The following is a 23,013-nucleotide window of genomic DNA, read 5'->3' as shown; positions in this document are numbered from 1 at the left end:
TAGGATTTCAGGAGAGTTAACTGACCTGAGACAGAATCAAGCTAACAGTACCCTCAACAAAAGGCAGCCATAATCGATGCCCCTCCCACCAGTTGTCCTGAGCTTCCAGCTTTCTGCAATGTTTGAGTCAGCTTTTAGAAACTGCTGTGCTATTCTATTATGACTATATTGGGTTGACTTTTTAAAACTGATGACATTTATTTGTTCACTCTTTCAGAAAGCTCAAGGTGGGAGCAAAACGTGTCCGTGATCTATCCATAGTTGACCCCATTATTGGACACCCCCCTCCTTGAATATATTCAAAGGCAAAAAGAGCAATCCAGTGGTTTGCGCTCACGCATGGTTTACGGGACAACAGGATACTTAAAGTTGCCACTGTCAGAGAACAGCTATATGCACAACAAAAGCCAGTGGCTTTAGCACACAAGTGAGGAGTTCTGCTCCTAGTAGAGGTACCATTTCCTCCAGCCTGCCCAAGCACTCCTGTATGCCTACATCTGTGAATAATTTAGCTGGAGAAGACTTCCTGTACTTCTTAACTGAATCTCTTGGATCCTCGAAATGCTCCCTTTTACTAAAACTGGGCTGCTTAAATATTTGCAAACTGAAACGCGTAACCAGTCGCTTTGGACATCATACTGTGATCGAGAATATAAAACTTGCATGTTGCTGGGGCGCGTTTTACTTGACATGACCGATATTTGCATTTAAAGAATACCAAGATTTATTAGAGCATCTAACATGCTCATAGAGGTCTTCTCACTCCCTGTACAATTAAAAGCAACTTTGTAGTTTGTACAGCGGCTGATGGCTGTTTATCATTAGCACAAACTCACAGACATGACTATAGCAACAAGGGCAGTTACTCAAAATCATCCCTAGTCTGAGCTACAAAGGATAAAAGATGGATTCACACTAACTCAGTTACTGTATATTGTTAAGACTTTTTCCCTAAAATATGGACTACAGTAGATTGATTTCTGTATGTTAACGAAACAGTGTCAGAATATCATCAATGAAAGCGGTTTTGTATTTATTACACCTAGTATTGTTTCACAAATCGTGAAGAATTGCTAACATTAAATTGATCCAAACTAAAATACTGTATTTCTGGTACTTGTGTATTATCTGGGCGCCCGATATATGGCATTGCATGCCACTATTTAAGGCATGCGATGCAATGCGATTGGACCCGATTTTGAGCCTTTCCCGGGCAAAGTGTACAATTTCAATATCGCGTTGCATCGCATGCCATCATAATGGCATGCGATGCGACACGATTATACCCGATATTACATTGTACAGGCACCCTGATTACAATGTTAAATGTACCCCCACACCCGATTTTTAATTGTACACCCACCCTGATGGGTGATTACTATGTGAAATGCCCCTCCCCCCATTGTTAACGCCACCCCATTATCAACGCCAACCCGAAGCGTGGCGAGCGCAGCGAGCCAGCGAGGGGCAGCGGTACGCGTCCTCCGACCTTTTCATACCCCCACTATCCACGTCGGCCCCAAGCTGGGGGCGCGGAATATATGTGAAGTAATCCGCGTCCCCTCGCGGGGCTCGCTGCGTTCACCACGCTTCGGGCTTGGTGGCTCGCTGCGCTCGCCACACTATATAAAATCAACTCCACGCCAATGTGTATAGTGGGGGGATGGAAAGGTCGGAGGACAAGTACAGCCGCCCCTCGCGGGCTCGCTACGCTTCAGGTTGGGGGGGCATTTAACATAGGAATCAGGCATCTTGGTGCCTGTACAATAAAAAATTGTGTCCAATCGTGTCGCTTCGTATGCGATATGATTGCATGCGATGCGATGCGACGTGATATTTTGCACTGCGATGAAAAAATCGGGCGCCCAGATAATACACAAGTACCGTATTTCCTGATGGACTCATTTAGAAAGGTAGATGAAAAAATAACGCTTAATAATTATTGTTGTACAGAATATTTGAAATATCATTACATAGAGATCGCAATGACATCATAATCTCAATAACTATTACTTCAGCAGTCGCAAATTACAGCACATGCAATAATACAAATAACACAACAAAAAGCCTCAAATTTCATTTCAAATGCTGAAAGTACATACGTGGTAATATATTTAAGTGTTGTGCTCCATTCTAACTGTTCACTTAATAATAATAATTAAAATATACTTATTGCTATTGTGATATGATTTTATGACTGACCTTCCCGTTTTTCCATCTTATTTTCCAAGGTTTAATTAGTAGCTGCCTTTCTTCTGGAAGAAATGGATAAAAGTCAGCCACCCAAAATGCTGTTACCGTCTTTCTATTGCCCTCCATTCCATATACCCAATTCTTAATTTCTAGAGTTTCAATAAATTCTCCTTCTTCATTAAAAAATATTGTTTCATTATATGGGCCAATGTATTCAATTTTATTTACATAATTTCTTAGCTTGAAAAAAACAATAGACAGGAAGTCAGGATAAGTAGTGTTATATACAGTACAATTGTGTTTTAATCTGCACCGATATAATGGGTTGGATGATAGTAGATTGATATGAGATTTACCACAAGGACCGTCATGAATTTGATTTAGGGAGAGGTGTTACTAAAGGGAATTTTTCATAGTTTTTAAATAAGTAGTTACTATAGGGCAAATTCTGGAAAAAAAAAATAGTTTTGGCCGTCTAATTGATAGCGGTGCACCTTTTCTTTTATATAGTTGACATTTATCAAGCTATGGTTTGAATATAGTTTTTCACAAATTAAGCATTCCATCAAAAGAGAAATACTAAGAGCAATACGTGGGTGTGTGAGTGTGTGTGTGTGTGTGGGGGGGTCATATTAGCAGTGCTATATTTTTTGCCCAAAAATGGGTTAAAATTGCAATATTAACCAATGAGCATTGGGTTGTCCAATATATGCTTTTATATTTGTTTTAACCAGATAAGATCCTGTAACCCATGTACTAATTGGAAGTCCCCCATGGTGTATAACAGATGTGTAGTAAATTGTTTATATGCAAATATTGTTTTTATATGGCCACCCCTATACATCTGCAGTAGGAGAGAATATTACCAACTTGAGGGAATTATCCCGCAAAGAATGTTCCAGAGCAATACAAACTTTATCTATATCGCTACATATTGTGCATTGATATTTAACACATTTATATAAACAGTTCTCTCTAGTAGTGAATTCTCATTGTTTTTAAAGTTTTTGGGTATGATTTTCTGTGTAGTTTTGAAATAGCTAGTATTCAAAATATTTTTCTTTCTGATGTTTATTTCATAAACTAGCCCGCCCGGCGTTGCCCGGGAAAACCTTGGGGTTTCTTTATTTCCAAAATTGCTGAAAGATGTAATCTTACAGTATGCTGTGCCAAAGACCTAAGATTGTAATTTGTTATAGATTCCACCATAATGTTAGAATGTGTTTGCATTGATACTCAATGATGGCAATGAAATCAGGTGTGGTGTTGTTGTTTGAAACACAATGCTCCTGAGATGATAACTTGTATGTGTTGATGAATTCCACATCCACTCCTGAGATTTAGCACCTACTGTATGACATATCCTCCAACATCTGAGGGTCAGAAATCGGTACAAAATCAGAAAGGGACGTGGCCACACCTCCATTTCTATACTTTCAATGGTACAGTTTCTAGGGTGAGTAATTACAGGCAATGAGTGTGTGGGGACCGGGGTGGGTGTTACTTACTGCGCCATAATTAATTAAAAATTCACTGCTCCCTGCCACTGCCACTCCCCTCACCAAACCTGCAGCAGTCTCTGAGGTCTGGGGATCTGTAAAGCACATGCACCGGGCATCTCTACCAAACAGTGGGGCAGCCCCTGAGTAAGGGAGCAGGTCCGCGGGCCTGGCCACATGATGTCATGACGCGACGCACGCTACCCGCACCACTGTAATGCACAACTGGGAATGGGTGCAATGGGCCATATTCTTCCCTACACCCGCCGGGCCAATCCACTGATGCAGCCATCACAATCATCAATGGGTGCATTGATAAGGTTTGGAGTGTAAGAAGTTGAAGAATTAGACTGAGATAAAGATTTGCCATGTTAAAAAGTTTACAATTTACTCAATAAATCGTGAAAAAAAATGTAAGTGTACATACAGTAGACGTACAATCAAGAAATGAAAGTAGGATTAAAAAAATAAGTTCTGATTCAAACTGATAATTGTTTGGATGGGGGTGGGTTGCGAAACAAATCTATAGGTGGGGGTATGGATATTGTGGGCATAATTGGTGTTTGGTACACCTACAGGGGGCCCTCAATTGATGGGATTTTCACTACAATGTCACGGTCACAGTGTCACCATAGGGGAATTCCCAATTGGGGTTCAGGTCTTTTAGGGACCCTTTACAATCCTGTAGGTCTCTTCTCCTTGAGCTTACGGTCTCCCTTAATGATAGTCAATCACTGAGGGAGACCGTAGGCTCCAGGAGAAGAGACCAATGGGATTGACCACCTGAACCCCAATTGGAAATCCCCCTAGGGAGACACTGTAATGAAAATTTCTCATCAACTGGGGACCCCCTGTAGGTGTACCAAACACCAATTATGCCCACAATATCCATACCCCCTCCACCTATAGATTTGTTTCGCCACCCACCTCCATCCAAACAATTATCAGTTTGAATCAGAATTTATTTTTTAATCCTACTTTAATATTTTGATTGTACTTCTATGTACACATATTTTTTTGACGATTTATTGAGTAAATTGTACACTATGACGTGACAAATCTTCATCTCAGTCTTTTTCTTCAACTTCTTACACTCATAACATTCAAACAAATGCATGCAGCGCTTATGCCCATCGACCAAACATTATCTATGAACCAAAATGGTCTGGGAAACCCTTAAGGCAGAGCAGTGCCTGATATCCAACTGACTAACAGGTTGAGTGCAGTGTACCCACTTTGTATTGATCAATGGGCGCATTGGCCAGGACAAAGATTTCTCAGTGCAAATGGCCGGGAAGTGCAGTGACAGGCTGGAGGACTGGAGAGACGGATATGGGGAACAAAGTAGAAACGGTACATTAGGTACAGTTTTTATTTGCCGGAACAGACTGTTAAATAAAAGGCAAATTATTTTTTATGTGTTCTGTGTGTTTGTGTGTGTTGTATTGTATGTATCTGTCCAATGCAGAAGTGTGTGAGGTGTGCTATGTATATACAGTATGTGTGTGTTGTGTCTTTGTGTATCTGTGCAATTTTTAAGTGTGTGTTTTGTGTGTGTTGTACTGTTTTTTGGGTGTGTGTGGTGAATGTGGGTGTGTGTTGTGCTGTTAGAGGTATGTTATGTGTGTGTGTTGTGTGTATATGCCCTATGTGTAAGTGCGTAAGGTGTGCTATGTATAAATCTGTGTGTGTGTAGTGTTCTGTGTGTATCTGTGCAATGTTTAAGTGTGTGTTCTGTGTATTGTACCGTTTTTGGGTGTGTGTTGTAGTGAATGTGGGTGTGTGTTGTACTGTGAGTGGTGTGTTATGTGTGTGTGTTGTGTGTATCTGCTGAATGTGTAAGTTTGTGAGGTGTCTCACGTATATATGTGTGTGTAGTGTGCTGTGCGTATCCTGGCAATGTTTAAGTGTGTTTGTTCTGTGTGTTTGTTGTACTGTTTTTGGGTGTGTGTTGTAGTGTGTATGGATTTGTATTGTACTGCATGTGGTGTGTTGTGTGTGTGTATCTGTCCAATGTGTAAGTGTGTGAGGTGCTCTACGTATAAATGTGTGTGTTGTGTGCTACAGTATGTGTGCGTATATGGTGTACTGTGTGTGTGTGTGTGTGTGTGTGTGTGCGTGTACAATGTGTACGTGTGTGTGTGTTATGTATGGTCTATGTATATCCTCAATTATTTCCTAATTGTTTAAAGCCTTCACCATAATGTTAGAATGTGTCATTCATACTCAATGGGCAGTATTCAATGACGGAGTTCTCCGTGCATGGAGAGCGTTTTATTTTGCTCTCCATGCACTCTCCGTGTTCCGGAGGGCTCGCTGCCACTCCTGCTCCCACTATTCAACGTTTTTAAGACTCGCTGCCACTCGCGGCGAGTCTTAACCCCTGCAGCGGACGAGCGTCCGCGGCAGGGAGCTGACAGGGAGCCGTGGGACGTGGCATCCAGGGAGATTAAAGTCTCCCTGGATGCCACAGAACATATGTGAGGGTAGGGGGCCCCCCTGGGACCCAGGCAGCACAGGCTGCCCCCCCCTATAGCCAGCGGGGGACCCCGTATTCACTGCACCCGAACGCGCATACGGGTGCAGTGAATATATGAATATCTAATGAGCGGCTCGAGCGCTCCGGCCCCCTGCTGGCTGCACTGTGTAAAAAAAAAAAATTAAAAAAAATATATTTTTTTAAATTAAATATATATTCATGTGCTATAAGCACATGAATAAAAATCACATGCCCCTTCACATAAAAAAATTCCTGATTTTTTGACACCAAAATTAAATACAAAACCCTTTTAGATTAAAAGTTCACATTCCAGCTCTCCATCAAAAGATGGAGAATTTCTACACGGAGAGAGACGGCGAAAATCACTTAGACAGACGGAGAACATTTCACATTGAATAGGGTTGCTCGCTTTTGGAGAGCAAAATGCTCCGTCCAAGGCGAAAAAAGCACAAATTCTCCACAAAACACGGAGAACTTTTCTCATTGAATACTGCCCAATGACAGCAATGAAATCAGGAGTGGAGTTGTTACTTCGTCGGTTTCCCAGATCGTCAATCTTTTTCCCAGATCATCAATGAAGGAAAATTAAAACTTGGTGTTTTTTAAATTTCTAAGTGAAATTTCCCAAAAACGGTCCAGAGGTATCTTGTTGCTGAATTTGGTGTCTCTGAGTGCCACGGTGTGTCCGCAATGCGACGGACACACAGACACACACGCACACACACTCTTCAACTTATTATATAAATGGTTGTACTGTGGGTTTACTAGAAATAAAAATATTTTAATAAAAATAATATATTTTTCTGACTCCTACCTCACCTCCTAACACCGATGGCAGCAAGCAAAAATGGCGACCCCGCCCCTTCACTTGCTGCTATAATTTGATGGTCACTGACCATTGAGTAATTACAACTGGCCATGCAAATATAAGTCAGTGTAGACTAACTTACAGTATATTTGAGGCCATTTCGCTGAATACAGGGTGGAATAATTACCATGGGAGCGACCTGTGCCTGCCGCCCCATGCCCTACTGCCCACACTGCTCTGTGTGACCAGGCCGGCAACTATACATGTTGCCGCATCCGTTCACAAATGGAGCCTGCACATGCGAACACATGGGGGGGAGCGATCAAAATAGAATAACCTCCTTAAAGTATGGATTTGTAAAAAGCATCAACATGAATGGAAAGATGAGAAGAACTTAAGTTGATGCCAGGAATAATGGAACACTCTGGAAGTAAACTGAGTGATTTGAAAATGTTGCTAAGGTTATACTACTGTAGGTGGGGAGAAGTGGAAATAAGATTCAGTAGAAATATGTGTTGTTCACTAGATATGATCTCCATGGTCAGAGAATTATCCCCAAATAAATAGAGCACACACAATATTATTTTTAGTTGGATGATATGATAATGCCTTATAGACTATTAATCTTGAAATTGGCAAAGCTCTTCAATATTCTAATATAATTGTTTAAGGATTACAAGGTCATTGTCTTTACTGGTTGAGTCTTCCATAATGATTTTGTCAAACATTCTATGCTGTGACTTTTATCTATGATAGGGTAACAATTGGATTAGTTTCTAGATGAATGTAAAAAAGAATTTGTCTAGATTACGTAGTAATTTGATGGGGTGGAGTTACCGCATAAGATCATTGAGTTTATCACCTGAAAGACTCCCTTATTTTTCAGGCATTCTTTATGCTGTTTCAAGAAAGAAAGAAAAAAGTACTCTCCTTTGTTTGGGGGCACACTTATCAAAAAAGAAAAAAAACTTTGATTTGTAATGGTTGTAAATTTAAAAATATAACTTTTAATATTTTAGGTTTAAAAGGCTGTTAATCGATATAGACATAGACAGACTACACAAAACATAGAAAAGTGGTAGAAACCACTTAACTCATTGGAGTGTTACCAGCAGTACGAGAGTACTTTTTTCTTTCTTTCTTGAATTTGTACGTTTTCTACTCTCAGGGGTGCACCTCCACATGAGTGACTTAACTTATAATTATTCATATTGTGGATATAGGATTGTATACATATATTTAAATTACACTACCTCTTATCCTAGGGGTGTAACTTGTGCGCAGATTTTCCACACATCCCCCTTCCCCATCCTTGCATTCTTTGTGCTGTGACAGATAAAAAGTAAAAGCTGGGAATTGTAGATGTCTTACAATTTCTTCAAATCAACACAAAAACCATTGGTGAACTGAGGGGATCTGATGCACCATTAGATTATTTTATATTTTCACTTACTGTACCTTGTGTTGGAAATCCAACATAGACAAACCGTACTTTGCTCCATATACATTGTAAGTCATGTACATATCATGTAACGCCTGTGCCATGCTGAGGACGGCAATATACACTTTGTAGGTGATCGAGTCTCCAAATACATTTTGAAGGTGTTGAAACGTTTCCCTCCCAGTGCAATTGCGGAGACTTATAGGATAATGTCCGTGAAAAACAAGGTTCTTTATAGGATTTCCTGACAAGCAACCAAAAAAGTAAAACCAGATATCTTCCAGTAACATGTCATTGGGGCTAGTGGAAGGGTGGAAGCTGTATAACCGTTCCTGTAACGCAGGGATATAATGCAGTGGATTTGTAATTGATAAACTGCCATCCATCACATTATTATAAGTGGAAAACATAAGCTCTTTTTCTAACGACCATGATGTTGTGAGGATTAATGTTTTATTATGGAGATAATCGTGAGATTTAAGTAAACCTATTATGGAGTAATGAAGGACTGTTCCACAAAAAATAACAACCTCAGTTGATGAAGTGCGCAGAGAACTAATAATGTTGTTAATGTTATAAGATATTAGGGACATTTTTTGTTTGAATTCAATACAAATTCCATAATTATTCAATTGCTGGCTGAGATGTTCTAGCTCCCGTTCTCCAGCATCATCATCTGATGTGATGATTCCGACCCAGTTCCACCCTAAGCTTCTCAGTAACTTGGCAATGGCCACATGCTGAATCCGGTAACTTTGTAATGTGCGAAAAAAGTTTGGATACAGAGTTCGGTCACTGAGCAGCGGGTCCCTCGCCCCATAGCTGATCTAGATACATTAATAATGAACATATTCAAAGATACAATAAGTTTAATCCTGCAATGGGTAGTATTGCCCAGGCCAGGCTTTGCCTTGGGAAAACAATTCTAAAGTGCAAATCATTAATTGTTGTTTACACTGAGACCTGAAGTAGCAGAATGCCGAAAAGTTAAATTCCCTTTAAGAAATAATGCCAGAAATTGGAAGCCTTAACTGCCCAATGATGATGGCCTGGCCAATACTGGACCCAAGGTATTTATATTACATCAAATAGATTTTTCTTTTGCTAGGCAATACATGTTTACCATAATTGCCTGGTTCTCTGTATCGGTGGAGGCACCTGGAGGCTTCAGCTTACACGTGTGCTGAGATACCAGCGACTAGAAGAGCAGCACTAAAGTTCCGTATTTCATTTGATATTATCTGAATTTGAGTTCAAATGACGATTAATGACATTGTTCGTATTTTTATGGCTTTTTTACAAATGAAAATTCATCTTTTACTGAGCTGCCCACTTTACGAGATTCATATTTTCTGAAGTTCTACAGGTATCTATTCGTAATCATTTGTATGTACCATTTGGATTGCTCAACACATACGGGGGAGCGGATGGGAGGTGGCGGAGGGTGGCAAAGGGCTCTATTGGAACAGAGCGCATGAGCATCTTGTGCACGTGCAAACCCTTCCGGCGGCTGGTGGTTGGTGATTTAATCACCAGGAACAGCACCGACGGGAGCGGCTCCATCTGTAGTTAATAACAAGTATGGTTTGTAATATAAACGACCTGGAATAATTGGAGTTTTGCTTTGGCTAGCTTGTTAGGTGGAAAGGTACACTACTACTTTTAGAATGTTGTTCAGAATGGCAATTAGAGTGTACTAAATTGTAGCTATTATGATTGTTAATTGGGCATGCATAATTTGATTTGAAGATTAAGTTAGTGATATATACATATTGGCAGGATTGAATAGTAAGGCTTGAAGGAATGCAGGGAGCATGCTGTGTGGAGTCTATTGTGGTGCATTGATTAGTGTTTGTTTAGATTACATATAGTAGATAGAATGTAGTGGGCTTATACATCATAGTATACTAATAAGGTAGGATTCTCTGGAAGATACAGATAGCCTGGTATGGTGTAGCCTGGAGCCACACCTCCTCCATTGTTCACACATAAATACAAACACACATATAATGTCTGCCAATGTACTGCTCTCAGTGTTGGTTCTAAATGAATGTATTAATGTATAATAACTGTAATAGTATTTAATCATGTATTTTAGTTAAACTATTAATACTGTGTTTTGAATCACAATACACACACACTATATATATATATATATATATAGAAGCAGGGAAACAAAGGCGGCACTCGGAGACTTGTGGAAAAGTACTTTATAAAGCCATTAAAACGTGCAAACAGGAGACCGACGTTTCGGGGATGTACCCCATTTTCAAGGGGCAGAGTGTAACACTCTGCCCCTTGAAAACAGGGTACATCCCCAAAACGTCGGTCTCCTGTTTGCACGTTTAAATGGCTTTATAAAGTACATTTCTACAAGTCTCCTAGCTCTGCATTTGTTTCCCTGCTTCTACATATGTGTTGGAGGGCAGCGGAGCAAACAGCACAGCTGGGACAGAGTGCTGGTCCGCCCCATATTCTATATATATATATATATATATATATATCAAACAGTTTTTTTTGGGCAATGGAGCGCTGACACCTGCTGTCAATTAGTCCTTCTCAGGGCTATAAAGCTCTCCAGGTAGCAATAGAAATTACTATGGCACTTGTCCTTTTTTGTCTTGGACCGCTGCTCCCCACTGTTATAGGGTCCTATCCTAAGACTCCTAGTAGATTCTGGAAAGAAAAAAGGGGGACAGGGGGGCGCCCAATAGTGCGAAACGCGTAGGGGCGTGGCCAACGTGACGTGATCCAAAGCCCCTGACAGCCAGCATACGATACCGGCCAAACGAACGCCATCCTGCAGCAGCCGGAGACGCCGGCAACTACCTCCGTTCTGCTTCGCAGAGGTCCCGTGAGTTACAACCACTCTGTAGCGGTGACAGTAGAGCATGCTGATCTTGCCAGTGGAATTATTTGTTTGAAATCTAGTGGTAATCAGCCCACTCCAGACGTAACACTTGGTACGAGTACTGCACACTAGAAGTGACATCGTGTGTGTTTTAAAAGTTTGCTTTTTTAAATAAAAAGATATTGCACTATTGGGCGCCCCCCTGTCCCCCTTTTTTCTTTCCATATATATATATATATATATATATATATATATATATATATATATAACAGATGATGGATTCGGCACTCCGGTGGTGAATCACCAATATAGCAACGACCTTGGTGCCTTTCTGTGTGCTGTATGCACACTAAATAGTCGGAGTAGGGATAGGCACTGGTAGGATTTAACTCAGAGAAAATGCAAGACACAGGGTCTTTGCTGAAGCTTCAGCAAAGACCCTGTGTCTTGCATTTTCTCTGAGTTAAATCCTACAAGTGCCTATCCCTACTCCGACTATATATATATATATATATATATATATATATATATATATATATATTTCATACAATATTTAGCAGGCGACACTCAGAGACTTGTAGTCCACGCTGTAAATAGGTGAAGCAAAAAAGTGCTTTTAATCACATCATCAACGTTTCAGGGTCTCCACCCCTTCGTCAGGATAGCCAAGCCAGTGACACAGCATAACCACTGGCTTGGTTAACCTGACGAAGGAGCGGAGACTCTGAAATGTTGATGATGTGATTAAAAGCACTTTTTTGCTTCACGTATTTCTCTGAGTGCCACTTGCTATATATTGTATGGATTGTATGTGGCAGCATGCTGCTTAACTGGAGGGCACCAGAGCCAGTTAACCCTTTGGGTATCCCGAGTGCCGGAAAACTGCACTACTATATATATGTCCTTTCTGATTGATGCCAAAGTAAATACTGTATTTGTACCACATTGCCACCCTTTCAGGGATTTTATTGTTGCAGTAAATGCAAGATGTCCCCCTTTGGTAATAAAGGACAAAACAAATAAAGGGAACGGAAGATAAAGTTTTGAAAATCAAAGGACCGATAAACTATAATACAACACGTGGTTTATCTTATCATTTGTCTCTGCGGTAAAAGATATGTGGGGCACACTAAAAGAGCCTTAAAAGTGCGTATGTTGGAGCACTATAGAAATAAATTTAAACAGCACAGTGTCCGGAGACATTTCTTAACATGTCAGAAAGAAGATCCAGGAGTTATGAAATTTGTAGGATTGGATTATTAGAGGAGGATATAAGAGGAGGAAATATAAAAAAAAAACTGTTATTAAAGAGAGAATCCGCTTGGCTGTATAATTTGCAGATTTTACACCCTGAGGGGTTAAATGATGGAATGGAGATTACGGCTTTCATTGGCTGAGTGTAGTGATGCCCTGGGGGTATGTTATTTGTTATTTTATAGTTTTTATGATTTATTGGATATCTTGACTGTTGATTTTATGCTAATGAGATCGGACACTAAAATGTGTCTAGAAATGTATTTTTAGAATTGATGGCATATTGCGGCCATTTTTTATGTTATTCCATGTATTGTTAATCTATTTTAAGATTTGTGTGTACTTAACTGTTCATGTTTTTATGTACTAGATAATTAGAAAAGCATATAGATTAGTTCTAATATAGCGAGATAGGAATACTTCATGTGAATATGCCAGGTATGAACCGAGATCAGCTGCAGCCAATGATTGTGGTCCCAGCAGAGGATTAAAGGAGGTAACTGACTGACGCTAGGCCAGCCCTCTGACGAAGTCGATGATGAAACGCGTAGGGTCATGGCCTATCGTCGTCACAGAAAGGAAAGAGACCGTGTGTGAGTGTAACCGGCTCCCACTATCTGGGTGATATGCACCCTCTCATGCTGTTTTAATCGCTGTGTTTATACCGCCTCGTGGGGCACGTGATTCTGTCCTGATTGTGTTTTCTCTTCTATGTGCCATTATTACAGCTTTTTACCGGATGCATGCACTATAGAGCGCCTGTCTTTATTCAACTATTTTCATATATATATATATATATATATATATATATATATATATATATATATATATATATATATATATATATATATATATATATATATATATACTGGATTGGTAGATTCAGCACTCCACACAAATATATTCAACCTGCCCCGGGTGCCTTCAGTGGGGTAAACACAATTCCAGGCAAGAAGCTGCGTCACTCCAGGGGTCTTTTTACAGGTATTTAATCTTGAAAAAGGTGCATACAGGTTACATGCTTAAATGGTCAACGTTTCGCATCAAATCATTGCTGCACTTGTTTAAAATTCCCACCCATTTGGTGCAGAAATCAGGATTAAATCTGCCGATAGTCGGCATATTGCGCACCCTAAAACCTCTGGGTATAAGTTGTTGACGGAAATATTTGGAAAGGGACGAACCATGTAATTGGTAGTCCACTTCCCTCTTTTTCAATTGCAGAAGTTGATGTGCAATGTCCTCCAATGTTAAATCACCCGCCACATCATCCTCCGATGCATCGAACAAGATATTTTGTGCTTGTTCATCATTATAGCTGTGCAGCACTCCTTTGGTAGGTGGCATAGTGCGACAGCCAGTAGAAGTCGATGATTCCATGGTTTCCTTAAACAGCAAGCTCTATTGCGGACTTTTGCTGTACTGATAAGGATAGAGGCAGCAGATTGCAGCCGGCTGCCGGGGTGAATACGCGGGCTTTGTAAGTATAAAATGTTTTGCTCCGCCGCCGTGCGGTTGTTTATATCTGTATGTGCACTTAGCTCTGATACATGTGGTCTTGACAACGATGTTTGCGAACATCGAAACATTGACCATTTAAGCATGTAACCTGTATGCACCTTTTTCAAGATTAAATACCTGTAAAAAGACCCCTGGAGTGACGCAGCTTCTTGCCTGGAATTATATATATATATATATATATATATATATATATATATATATATATATATATAATCGTACTTGGTTTATTGGTTTATTAATTGCATTTACTCGCAGCAGCGATTCGCCAAGCGAATGAACCCAGTTTGCATCCTTAATATATTATAATGTTACATTTAAAATGAATAGGATATTCACACTAAAATGGGAGATCTATTGAAAATGTGATGAGGCCCATATCAACCAATCAGATCCAATCTGATCTATTATTTTCTAGAAGGCGTTTAAAAAATAAGAAGTATAATCTGATTGGTTGCCATGGGCAGCATTCTATCTTTATTAGAACTCCCATGATAGTAAATGTACCCATTTAAAACATTAGTGACATATGTGCAATGCTGTAAAATGTTTCCATCAATTTGTGGTTACTAAACACGATACAATACATTGTTCAAGCAAAACTAACAATTTTTTGGGTATGTATGTTATAGCTACCTCTGGCGGGTCTGAGTAACTGCAGCCTGTCATATAATTAGCCCATTACCGTGGGTCTGATTGCTCAGCTGCAGTTAATCTGTGTTTCAGGAGGCTTGTGTTTTCCAGCCATCCTGATTGGCCCAAGCTCCATTTATTTTCTGGTCTTCCTCTCTCCCAGTGCTGGTCATAGCTCATAATTGTAGTGTGAGCCCTTGGCACTATAGTTTAGTCCAGCTCCATTTCCTGCCAGCCTCAGCATTTGTTCCAGCTGTTTTTCCTGCCACTCCTCAGCATTTCTCCAGCTCCATTTTCCATTCACTTTCTGTTGTGTTTCAGTCAATTACCCTTTCTGTTCTTTTTGTACTCAGTATTCTCTGGTAATTACCAACGTTTTCTAATTGTTTTTCTCTCTCCAGTACCGGTATTAGTCCCAGGTTCTCATTTATTTTGCCTCCTGTGTTCTCCACTCAACACATCTTCATCAGTTGTGCCTAGCTTTTATTGTTTGTAACTGTTCATTATTTAACTCTCCAGCCTCTCAGCCACTACCTCCTCTCTGCTGTTAATTTCCCAATACACTTTCTAGTTCCCATCTTGTATCAATAGTCGTTCTCCAATCTCCAACTAGGAACCTCCTTTAGCCAATATTGATTCCGGTCATTCGGAGTTGAGCTTGTACTACAACCAGCAGCATTTATAAACAGGGCTAATGTCTGTACACAAAACGCACTCAGCTGCACATGATGACACAAGTGCCCTTTATCCTTGCATGGGCTGATGCTTGGATCGCCAACCACCAGCCCCCCTACAGCTGCCAGAAGGGGATGCGTTCAACGCAGAAAAGAGAGTTGTAGTAAATCGAGTGTAGTCACATGAGCAGAGTTCAAAGTATGGTGGTACGGGCTGTTACGGCATACTGTCAATAGATTGGGAGCCGGTACACTGTACCGCTCATCCCACCCATCCAACAGCTGCAGTGAAAACTTAAAAATTTGTAATCATGGGAAAACAGGACGCTGGTTGGCTGAGAATGGCTGTCTCTCCGCCAACCAGCAGCCTGTCCTCTGCGCCCAGCCCCAGCACACTCTCTATCCACTGCTGCGCCTCAGACATAGATGTGGTGATCGGGCAGTGCTAATTAGTGTGCTCCTTCCATCTACTATAGCGCCAGTATAGCGGCATCATGGCCATTGGAAATTCATACATGGAAATGCTGAATTAGTAAAGGATGGTCTCATGTTTTCAGAAAGTAATGTTCACACTCTGCTCCCTGTGTCCCCCACTCTCCCCTCTATGGCCCCTGCTCGCCACTCTGTGGTCTCACTGTCCTTCCTGTGCCCCACTCTCCCCACTGTGGTCTCAATCTCCTCCCTCTGCACCCACTCTACCCACTGTGTTCCCTACTCTCCCCTCTGTGGCAAATACCCCCTATTTCCCAAAACCACTTTTTTTCCTACTTGTATCACTGCACAGGAGGTAAAGGTTACCAGTGGAGTATCCCAGGGATCTTAACTTGGACCAGTGCTTTATAATATCTTTATGGGGGACATTGCAAATGGAATTGAGGGTAAAATATGACTTTTTGCAGATGACACAAAGGTATGCAACAGGGAAGGATACAAAAAATGATTGTAGATTAGAAGAATGGTCAAGAGCATGACAACTACAGATTAATGCCAAAAAAATGCTACAGTAAATCATGCACTTGGGTCTAAAAAATCCAAATACTAAATATAGTATAAATGGCACTATAATGGAAACTACTAAGCAAGAGAGGGATCTAGGTGTCACTATTTCAGGTGACTTAAAAGTACAGTAGGTAGGCAATGTAATAAAGCAATGAAGAAGGCAAGTCAGATGCTTAGTTGCATAGGGAGAGGAATCAGCAGTAGAGAGAAGGAAGGTCACTGCCACTGTATAGGTCATTGGTACAACCTCATCTATTTGTATTCAGTTCTGGAGGCCATATCTCCATAAAGATATAAATACATTACTGTACTGTATAAATGAGACTGTACAAAGAAGGGCAACTAAAATGGTGCATGGTCTACATTTCAAAAATTACCCGGAAAGACTAAAAGATATTATTTTGTATACAGATGGAGATCTCATTAAGAGCTGCTCCTGGCAATTCTATTGCCACCCCATTCTGACGGAGCCCTCGTTGGCTCCCCGCTGCTCCCTCACTGCTGCCCGCACCAACCCAAACCCTGCCCCTCTCCCTGAAGCGGACACGGGCAGGGTTTCTGCCATGCACCAACCATTGAAGGGGATGCGCATGTGTGTGAGATGCTCCCGCATCCATGTCAGATACAGTGCCTCTCCACCAGCGACCACAGCTTAGGGAATCTGACAATTCCCTGGTCTGGCTGAGAGGCACTACATCTGTAGTTTAGAGTAGAAAAGAAAATGGGTGACATGATAGAAACTTTCAAATATATCAAGGGTTTTAACAAGATACAGGAGGGAGACATTCTTCACAGGAAGAGGAGCAACAGAACACGAGGACATGCACTGACACTAGAGGGAGGAAGATTCAGGGGAAATTTGAGGAAACATTACTTCTAAAAAGGGTAGTGTATAATACCCCTTTTACACCACCGCAAAACCTGTTTTTCCATCATGGACCCGGGTCAGCGGTGGTGTAAAAGGGCTTTAACCCATATCCCTTTGCATAGGACTTCTACCCAGATCCTGACCAGGGTAGACCATGGGCAGGACTTGCGTAGAGGGCAGTGTAAATGGGTATGCTGGGTCATCTGACACAGCTCCAATTAAACCAATGGGGAAGCCCAACCTCTGGAATGCAGTGTCCAGCAATCAACATGGAGGTTGGGCGGGGGATGCACACAGCCTTCAATGCTGTCTGCGGTACTATGCAGACAGCAGTGGAGGCAGGGAGGAGGTGAATGGATGCCTATCAGGCAGCTGGCTGAGCCTACAGAGGAGGTAGAGGAAGAAGAGGCATTTATACTCCACCATACAGAGGTCCCTGTGCCTCCACGAATGCCACTTATTTTGTCCATGCCAGCTTGCCAATTTACCCCTTCGACTACACAGGAAAGGCAGGGCAGAAGATGCAATTCTGGACTAATTGGGGAGCTCATCAAGCGCCTTCACACAAGATCCTAACTCAGCAGGCACAGAGCTTGCACAACATGGCCAACTAGACCACAGACTGGCCACGTGAAAAACATTTTCTATATACTGCAAGGTTTTCAGTATGACAACCTACAGTTCTACACCCAATTCCTGTCTTTGATGGAACAACAAGTGGCAACTCAAACCAGCAGGTTAAAAATCACGGAAATCCAGGCACAAGAGACTCAGGAACTGAACAGTACCTTATGCAAACTGGCTGCTGTCCATGCTTTTGGTGGTTCATATATGTTGGGGGGGGGGACGGGACAACACTGAGTACCACACCTGTCCAGTCCCCCCAGCATAGGATATCACAGGCCTGATTGGACCATCCTGCAACCAGTGCCCCAAGAACCTTCCAAGGCCCAACAAAATAACTTTCTCCTAGCCTGCAGGGACAATTAAAATACAACTTTTACGAGGTGCCTGTTTTTTGTCTCTTTTTACAAATTTTTACCCCTTCCAGACTTTTTGAATAATCTTTTTCTTGCTTATAAACTTTAATTAACCCCCTACAAAAAAAGACAAAAAAAACAAATAAGTCATACTATGTATATTAATAGTTTCAGTAAACATTGCCAAACTTAATGAATGGTGTCACTCATTTTTTTATTGAAATATGGTTTACTTCACATCATTGCTGAGAAAGGGCCTGATTGAGACCCTGTTTGCACATGTATGAATGTGTCCCCGACCCAGATGGTGGAGGTTTGTGCAGTTTTACACTCACCGGGGCATTCACTAAATGATGGGCAGGCAGGGTGTGGTCGCTCGGGTCCACCCAGTGTTTTATGGGCATAAGAAATTGGAAAATTTTCAGGACTCCTCACAGCGCTGGATTTTCGGGTTTAAAGTGAACCATGTGCTATAAATGTCTTTTTTATGTCCTCTAGGCTCTTGTGTACATTAATTTGACACTGAGGGGCTGATTGTAGTTTGATCGGTCCCTGGGGCATTTACACCAAGGACCAATGTTTTGCTTCTGTGCATTTGTATGTTCACATATGCAAACATGCAGGGCTGCTTTGTGGACAACTTTGGTGACTTGCACAGTGGCTGAGGGTTTCTGGGGGGGGGTGGCAGGTTGGAGGTGGAAAGGGGGTTTGCATGGGGATGCCCAGTGTTACCAAGGCATCCTAGGAAAAATAGTGAGTGCATCAGGAAAACTCTGAGCATCCTCATGAGAATGAAGTCACAGGACATCAGCCGCCTGACCTGTTCTCAGACCCGGATGCCCAAAATATAGGTCAGTCAAGACTGAATTATATTTGCGAACAGGCGAAAAGTCCCTGCATGTGGTGCAGGCTTGCTGGGACTTGTAGTTCCACAACAATACACAATAGTTTGTACTATTTTTTACACAAACATCAGCCCAGTCCCCACCACACAGGGCACCAGGGACAACCCGGGCAGGTAAATTATGGAGAAGTGGACCCCTTGATTGTGGCAGTCCCCACTTCCCCAGGATCCCTGCCCAGGCTGACTGGTCAGGTAGTTAATGCTTGGGCCAGGGGGACATGTATAAAAAGTCTCCCCTCGGCTGTGGCATTACCTGCTTGCTGGTTGGGACTGGTGCTGATTCTTGAAATATGGGGACCCCTACTCAATTTGTCCCATGTATTTTGGGAATCAGGACCAACCAATGAGCCTGGTGCTGGTTTTAAAAAAACCAAGGGGAAACCTATCTGGGTTGTCCCTTGATTTGCCCCGTGATGTTTTGAAACCAGCACCGGCTCTTTGAGCCTGGGGCTGGTTATGCTCAGGAGGGTGGGACCCCACGCAGGTTTTCCCTTTTTTGCTGTTTTTTACAAAAACACACATTACCATGTCTCCAAATTCACACATTTTTATGACAAAAAATAGCAAATTTTCATGACTAAAAAACACACCATACCACACTTTTCAACCACAAATTTGCATCACATTATATATTTTCAAAAAAAATTGCAGAGTTCGGAAAATGCGATAATATGCGATTTCAGAACCTTACTAAAATTGCATCCCATTAAATGTCACCTATACACTGTATATTATACATCCCATGGCATATTTTCTACAATACTGGGTTACCTGTGCTATAACAATAATGTAGTCACAGAATAGATAACCTAACGCCTGTACTTTAAATATATAATAAATCACCTTACCTGTGTATAGCCATACATATTCAGTAACCAAGCCATTGTATTGGTGGTTTCAGAATGAAGATCTCCAATAAAACCGGCCAATTTACCACGTTCCATACATGAATAATTAGGAGCTTCCATATAGTGCCCAGACATTATCTTCAGAACATCTTTTATTGTTTTCATAGTGTACCCACAGGAATCATACACGTGATACCCCAGAGTGACATTGGGCAGAATATCTGGGTTCCTATTAATCTCATCAATAGCCAGGATAAAAGCTTGCAGCTGCTGGTATCTTCTCAGGTGGACACTTTAGACAGAAACATATTACAGTACAGTATGTAGTTTTTCTTTTTAAATGATTTTTTACACTGTAAATCTATGGATTGCAACATGTATATCTAAAGGCTTATGACCCATGAAACCTGCCAAGTGGACACTATGGTAGTGTGCTGTGACTCCTGCAATGTGGTCAATAAAGTGTTGTGCTGTGAATCCTGCCATGTGGTCACTATATTGTTGTGTTGCAAATTCCTACCATGTGGTCATTAAAGTGTTGTGCTCTGAATCCTACTGTGACTCCTGCCATGTGTTCATTAAAGTGTTATGCTGTGAATCCTGCCAGGTGGTCACTATAGTGTTGTACTGTGAATCCTGCCAGGTGGTCATTATAGTGTTTTGCTGTGAATCACTTGTGGACAGTACAGTGTTGTGCTGTGAATCCTGCCATTTGTACAATATAGTGTTGTGGTGTGAATCCTTCCATGTGGTAACTAAAGTTTTGTGCTGTGAATCCTGCCAGGTGGACAATATAGTGTTGTGCTTTGTATCCTGCCAGGTCTTCCCTATAGTGTTTTGCTGTGAATCTGCCAGATTGTAACTATATTGTTGTGCTGTGAATCCTGCCAGGTGGTCACTATAGTGTTGTACTGTGAATCCTGCCAGGTGGTCATTATAGTGTTTTGCTGTGAATCACATGTGGACAGTATAGTGTTGTGCTGTGAATCCTGCCATGTGTACATGTCGGCCAATTAAAATGCAACACCGGTTAGTGAGCCAATCAGAGCTCATGTACTGGCAGCTGCTCTGAGTGGCTAATGGTACACGAGCTCTGGTTGGCTCAGAAGCTGGTGTAGCATTTTAATTGGCCGCCGATGTCCTGCATTGAAGAAGCCTGTGCTTTGGGACCTGCACAGTGCAGGCAGCACAGCTGGGGGTTGCTGTGGGCAAAATTAGCTTCCCAGGCCCTTCAAGAGGCCAGGGCCCAGGACAGCTGTACCCACAGCACCCACCTGTCGACGGCCCTGCCACTCTGTCACTCTCTCGAACCCTGCTGTCACTATCCCAATATATGTGTCTCCTGCTGTCACTCTCCATGTCCTTATGTCCCTGTTGTCTCATTTTCTGTGCATCTGCAGTCACTTTCTGTGTGCCCTCTCCCTGCTGTCAATCTCCCCTTTTTCCTGAGTCCACACTGCTCTTTCTCTCTTTCCCAGTTTCCCTGCTGCCACTTGCTCTCTTTCATGATATCCCTGCTGTCACTCGCTTATTTCACTCTCTCTATATACTGTATCTGCTGTCACATTTTTCTGTCACCAAATTTTGGCTCATACCATGTGGCATAATGTGTAGTGTAATATAGTTTAAGTGGTCATACTATTGCAGTGCATAACGTATATTAGGAGCATAGGGTGTGAAAATCTACATGTAATGGCACCCTTCTTATGAGTGGCCACACCCCCTTATGACTACACCCTTTATTTTTCCATATGCCCACTTTCAAATTACCACTTCAACCACTGCCCCAGGTATTATATTACCTGGGGCAGTGGTATTAATATTATATCCTCCCCTAACTCATACCATACTACTGCCATAGCTGACTGATCGTCCAGAATCTTGGAGGATGTCACTAGCAATGACATACTGTGGAATATGTTGCTAACTGTGTAACCAAAATTATGAGATGAAAATCACAAACACAATATATGGGTTTAATTAGTTGCATTCAGGTAACTATGGGAACAATCAGGTATTGGTTATTATTATTATTATTATTATTATTATTATTATTTTTTTGCAAGATACCAACAAATACTGAATTTGTTCCAAATAATTCCTGGAAGAAATCTCTATCCACCTAAAGAATAAGTAATACTTTTGGCTTGGTGAGGCTGCAATATAAAATATAAACTCAGAACAAGCTTTGCAAAACATATTGGCCCTTATTCTAGTTCACTCTTTCTGACAAAATATTTCTGAGATGGACAAAACCATGTGCCCTGCAGGTGAGGCAGGTGTAAAACCCCACCCAAATCTAATTATCTCTGCACAATTAACAAATTATAGTGTGGCGACGCGGACACCTGGGAAGCCCGCGAAGGGACGCGTTTACCTGTGAAGGTATCCGCGTCCCCTCGCGGGGCTCGCTGCGCTCGCTGCGCTCGCCACACTTCGGGCTCGGTGGCTCGCTGCACTCGCCACACTATTCTATTCTCACTCCACGCCCTAGTGGATAATAGGGCATGAAAAGGTCGGAGGACGCGTACCGCCGCCCCTCGCGGGCTCGCTGTGCTCGCCACGCTTCGGGTTCACGTTGATGGCGGGGTGGCGTCAACTACTTTTGGGGGGACATTTCAATGTTCAGGGGTGTTTTTGGCCCATTTACTATTGTTCCTATGCTGATTTGGGTAAATTGATCCATTTAACATTGTTTCCTATGGGAAATCGTGGTCATCGCGGGTAAATTGAAGCATTTAACATTGTTCCCTATGGGGAAATCGGGGGCATCGCGTCTGGACCATTTAAGCATTTTTAGGTGCACACGACGCGACCGACCCGATTTTTCACTGTTTTCAATGCATTTCAATGAAAAAATCAGGGGCATCGCGTCGGTCGCGTCGCAGGCCACTCAAATTACCCCCGATGGCCAAGATTTGTGGCCGTGCTAGGAAACAAGTACCAATAATATAATAATAATAATAATAATAATGATAATAATAATAATAATAATAATAATAATAATAATAATAATAATAATTAATAAAAAAGATAAAATACA

The 23,013-nt window shown here is 41.7% G+C and overlaps 1 protein-coding gene across 1 annotated transcript in view; it reads right to left on the bottom strand.

Moving 5' to 3' along the window:
• Positions 1 to 21,877, bottom strand: part of LOC146070741 (vomeronasal type-2 receptor 26-like) — a 52,853-nt gene extending 30,976 nt beyond the window's left edge. Inside the window, exons 1-4 of the mRNA XM_083179403.1 lie at positions 21,816 to 21,877; positions 19,971 to 20,262; positions 8,459 to 9,268; positions 2,299 to 2,433 (exon numbers count right to left, since the gene is read on the bottom strand). Of these exons, the coding sequence (XP_083035529.1) occupies positions 2,299 to 2,433; positions 8,459 to 9,268; positions 19,971 to 20,262; positions 21,816 to 21,877 (1,299 nt within the window). The remainder of the gene's footprint in view (positions 1 to 2,298; positions 2,434 to 8,458; positions 9,269 to 19,970; positions 20,263 to 21,815) is intronic.
• Positions 21,878 to 23,013: the final 1,136 nt, after the last annotated feature.

Source organism: Crinia signifera, chromosome 1 (genome assembly GCF_055691185.1).
Source record: "Crinia signifera chromosome 1, ASM5569118v1, whole genome shotgun sequence".
Lineage (NCBI taxonomy): Eukaryota > Metazoa > Chordata > Amphibia > Anura > Myobatrachidae > Crinia > Crinia signifera.
Note: the sequence above shows the minus strand (reverse complement) of the source record. Positions and strands in the feature narration are given on the sequence as shown.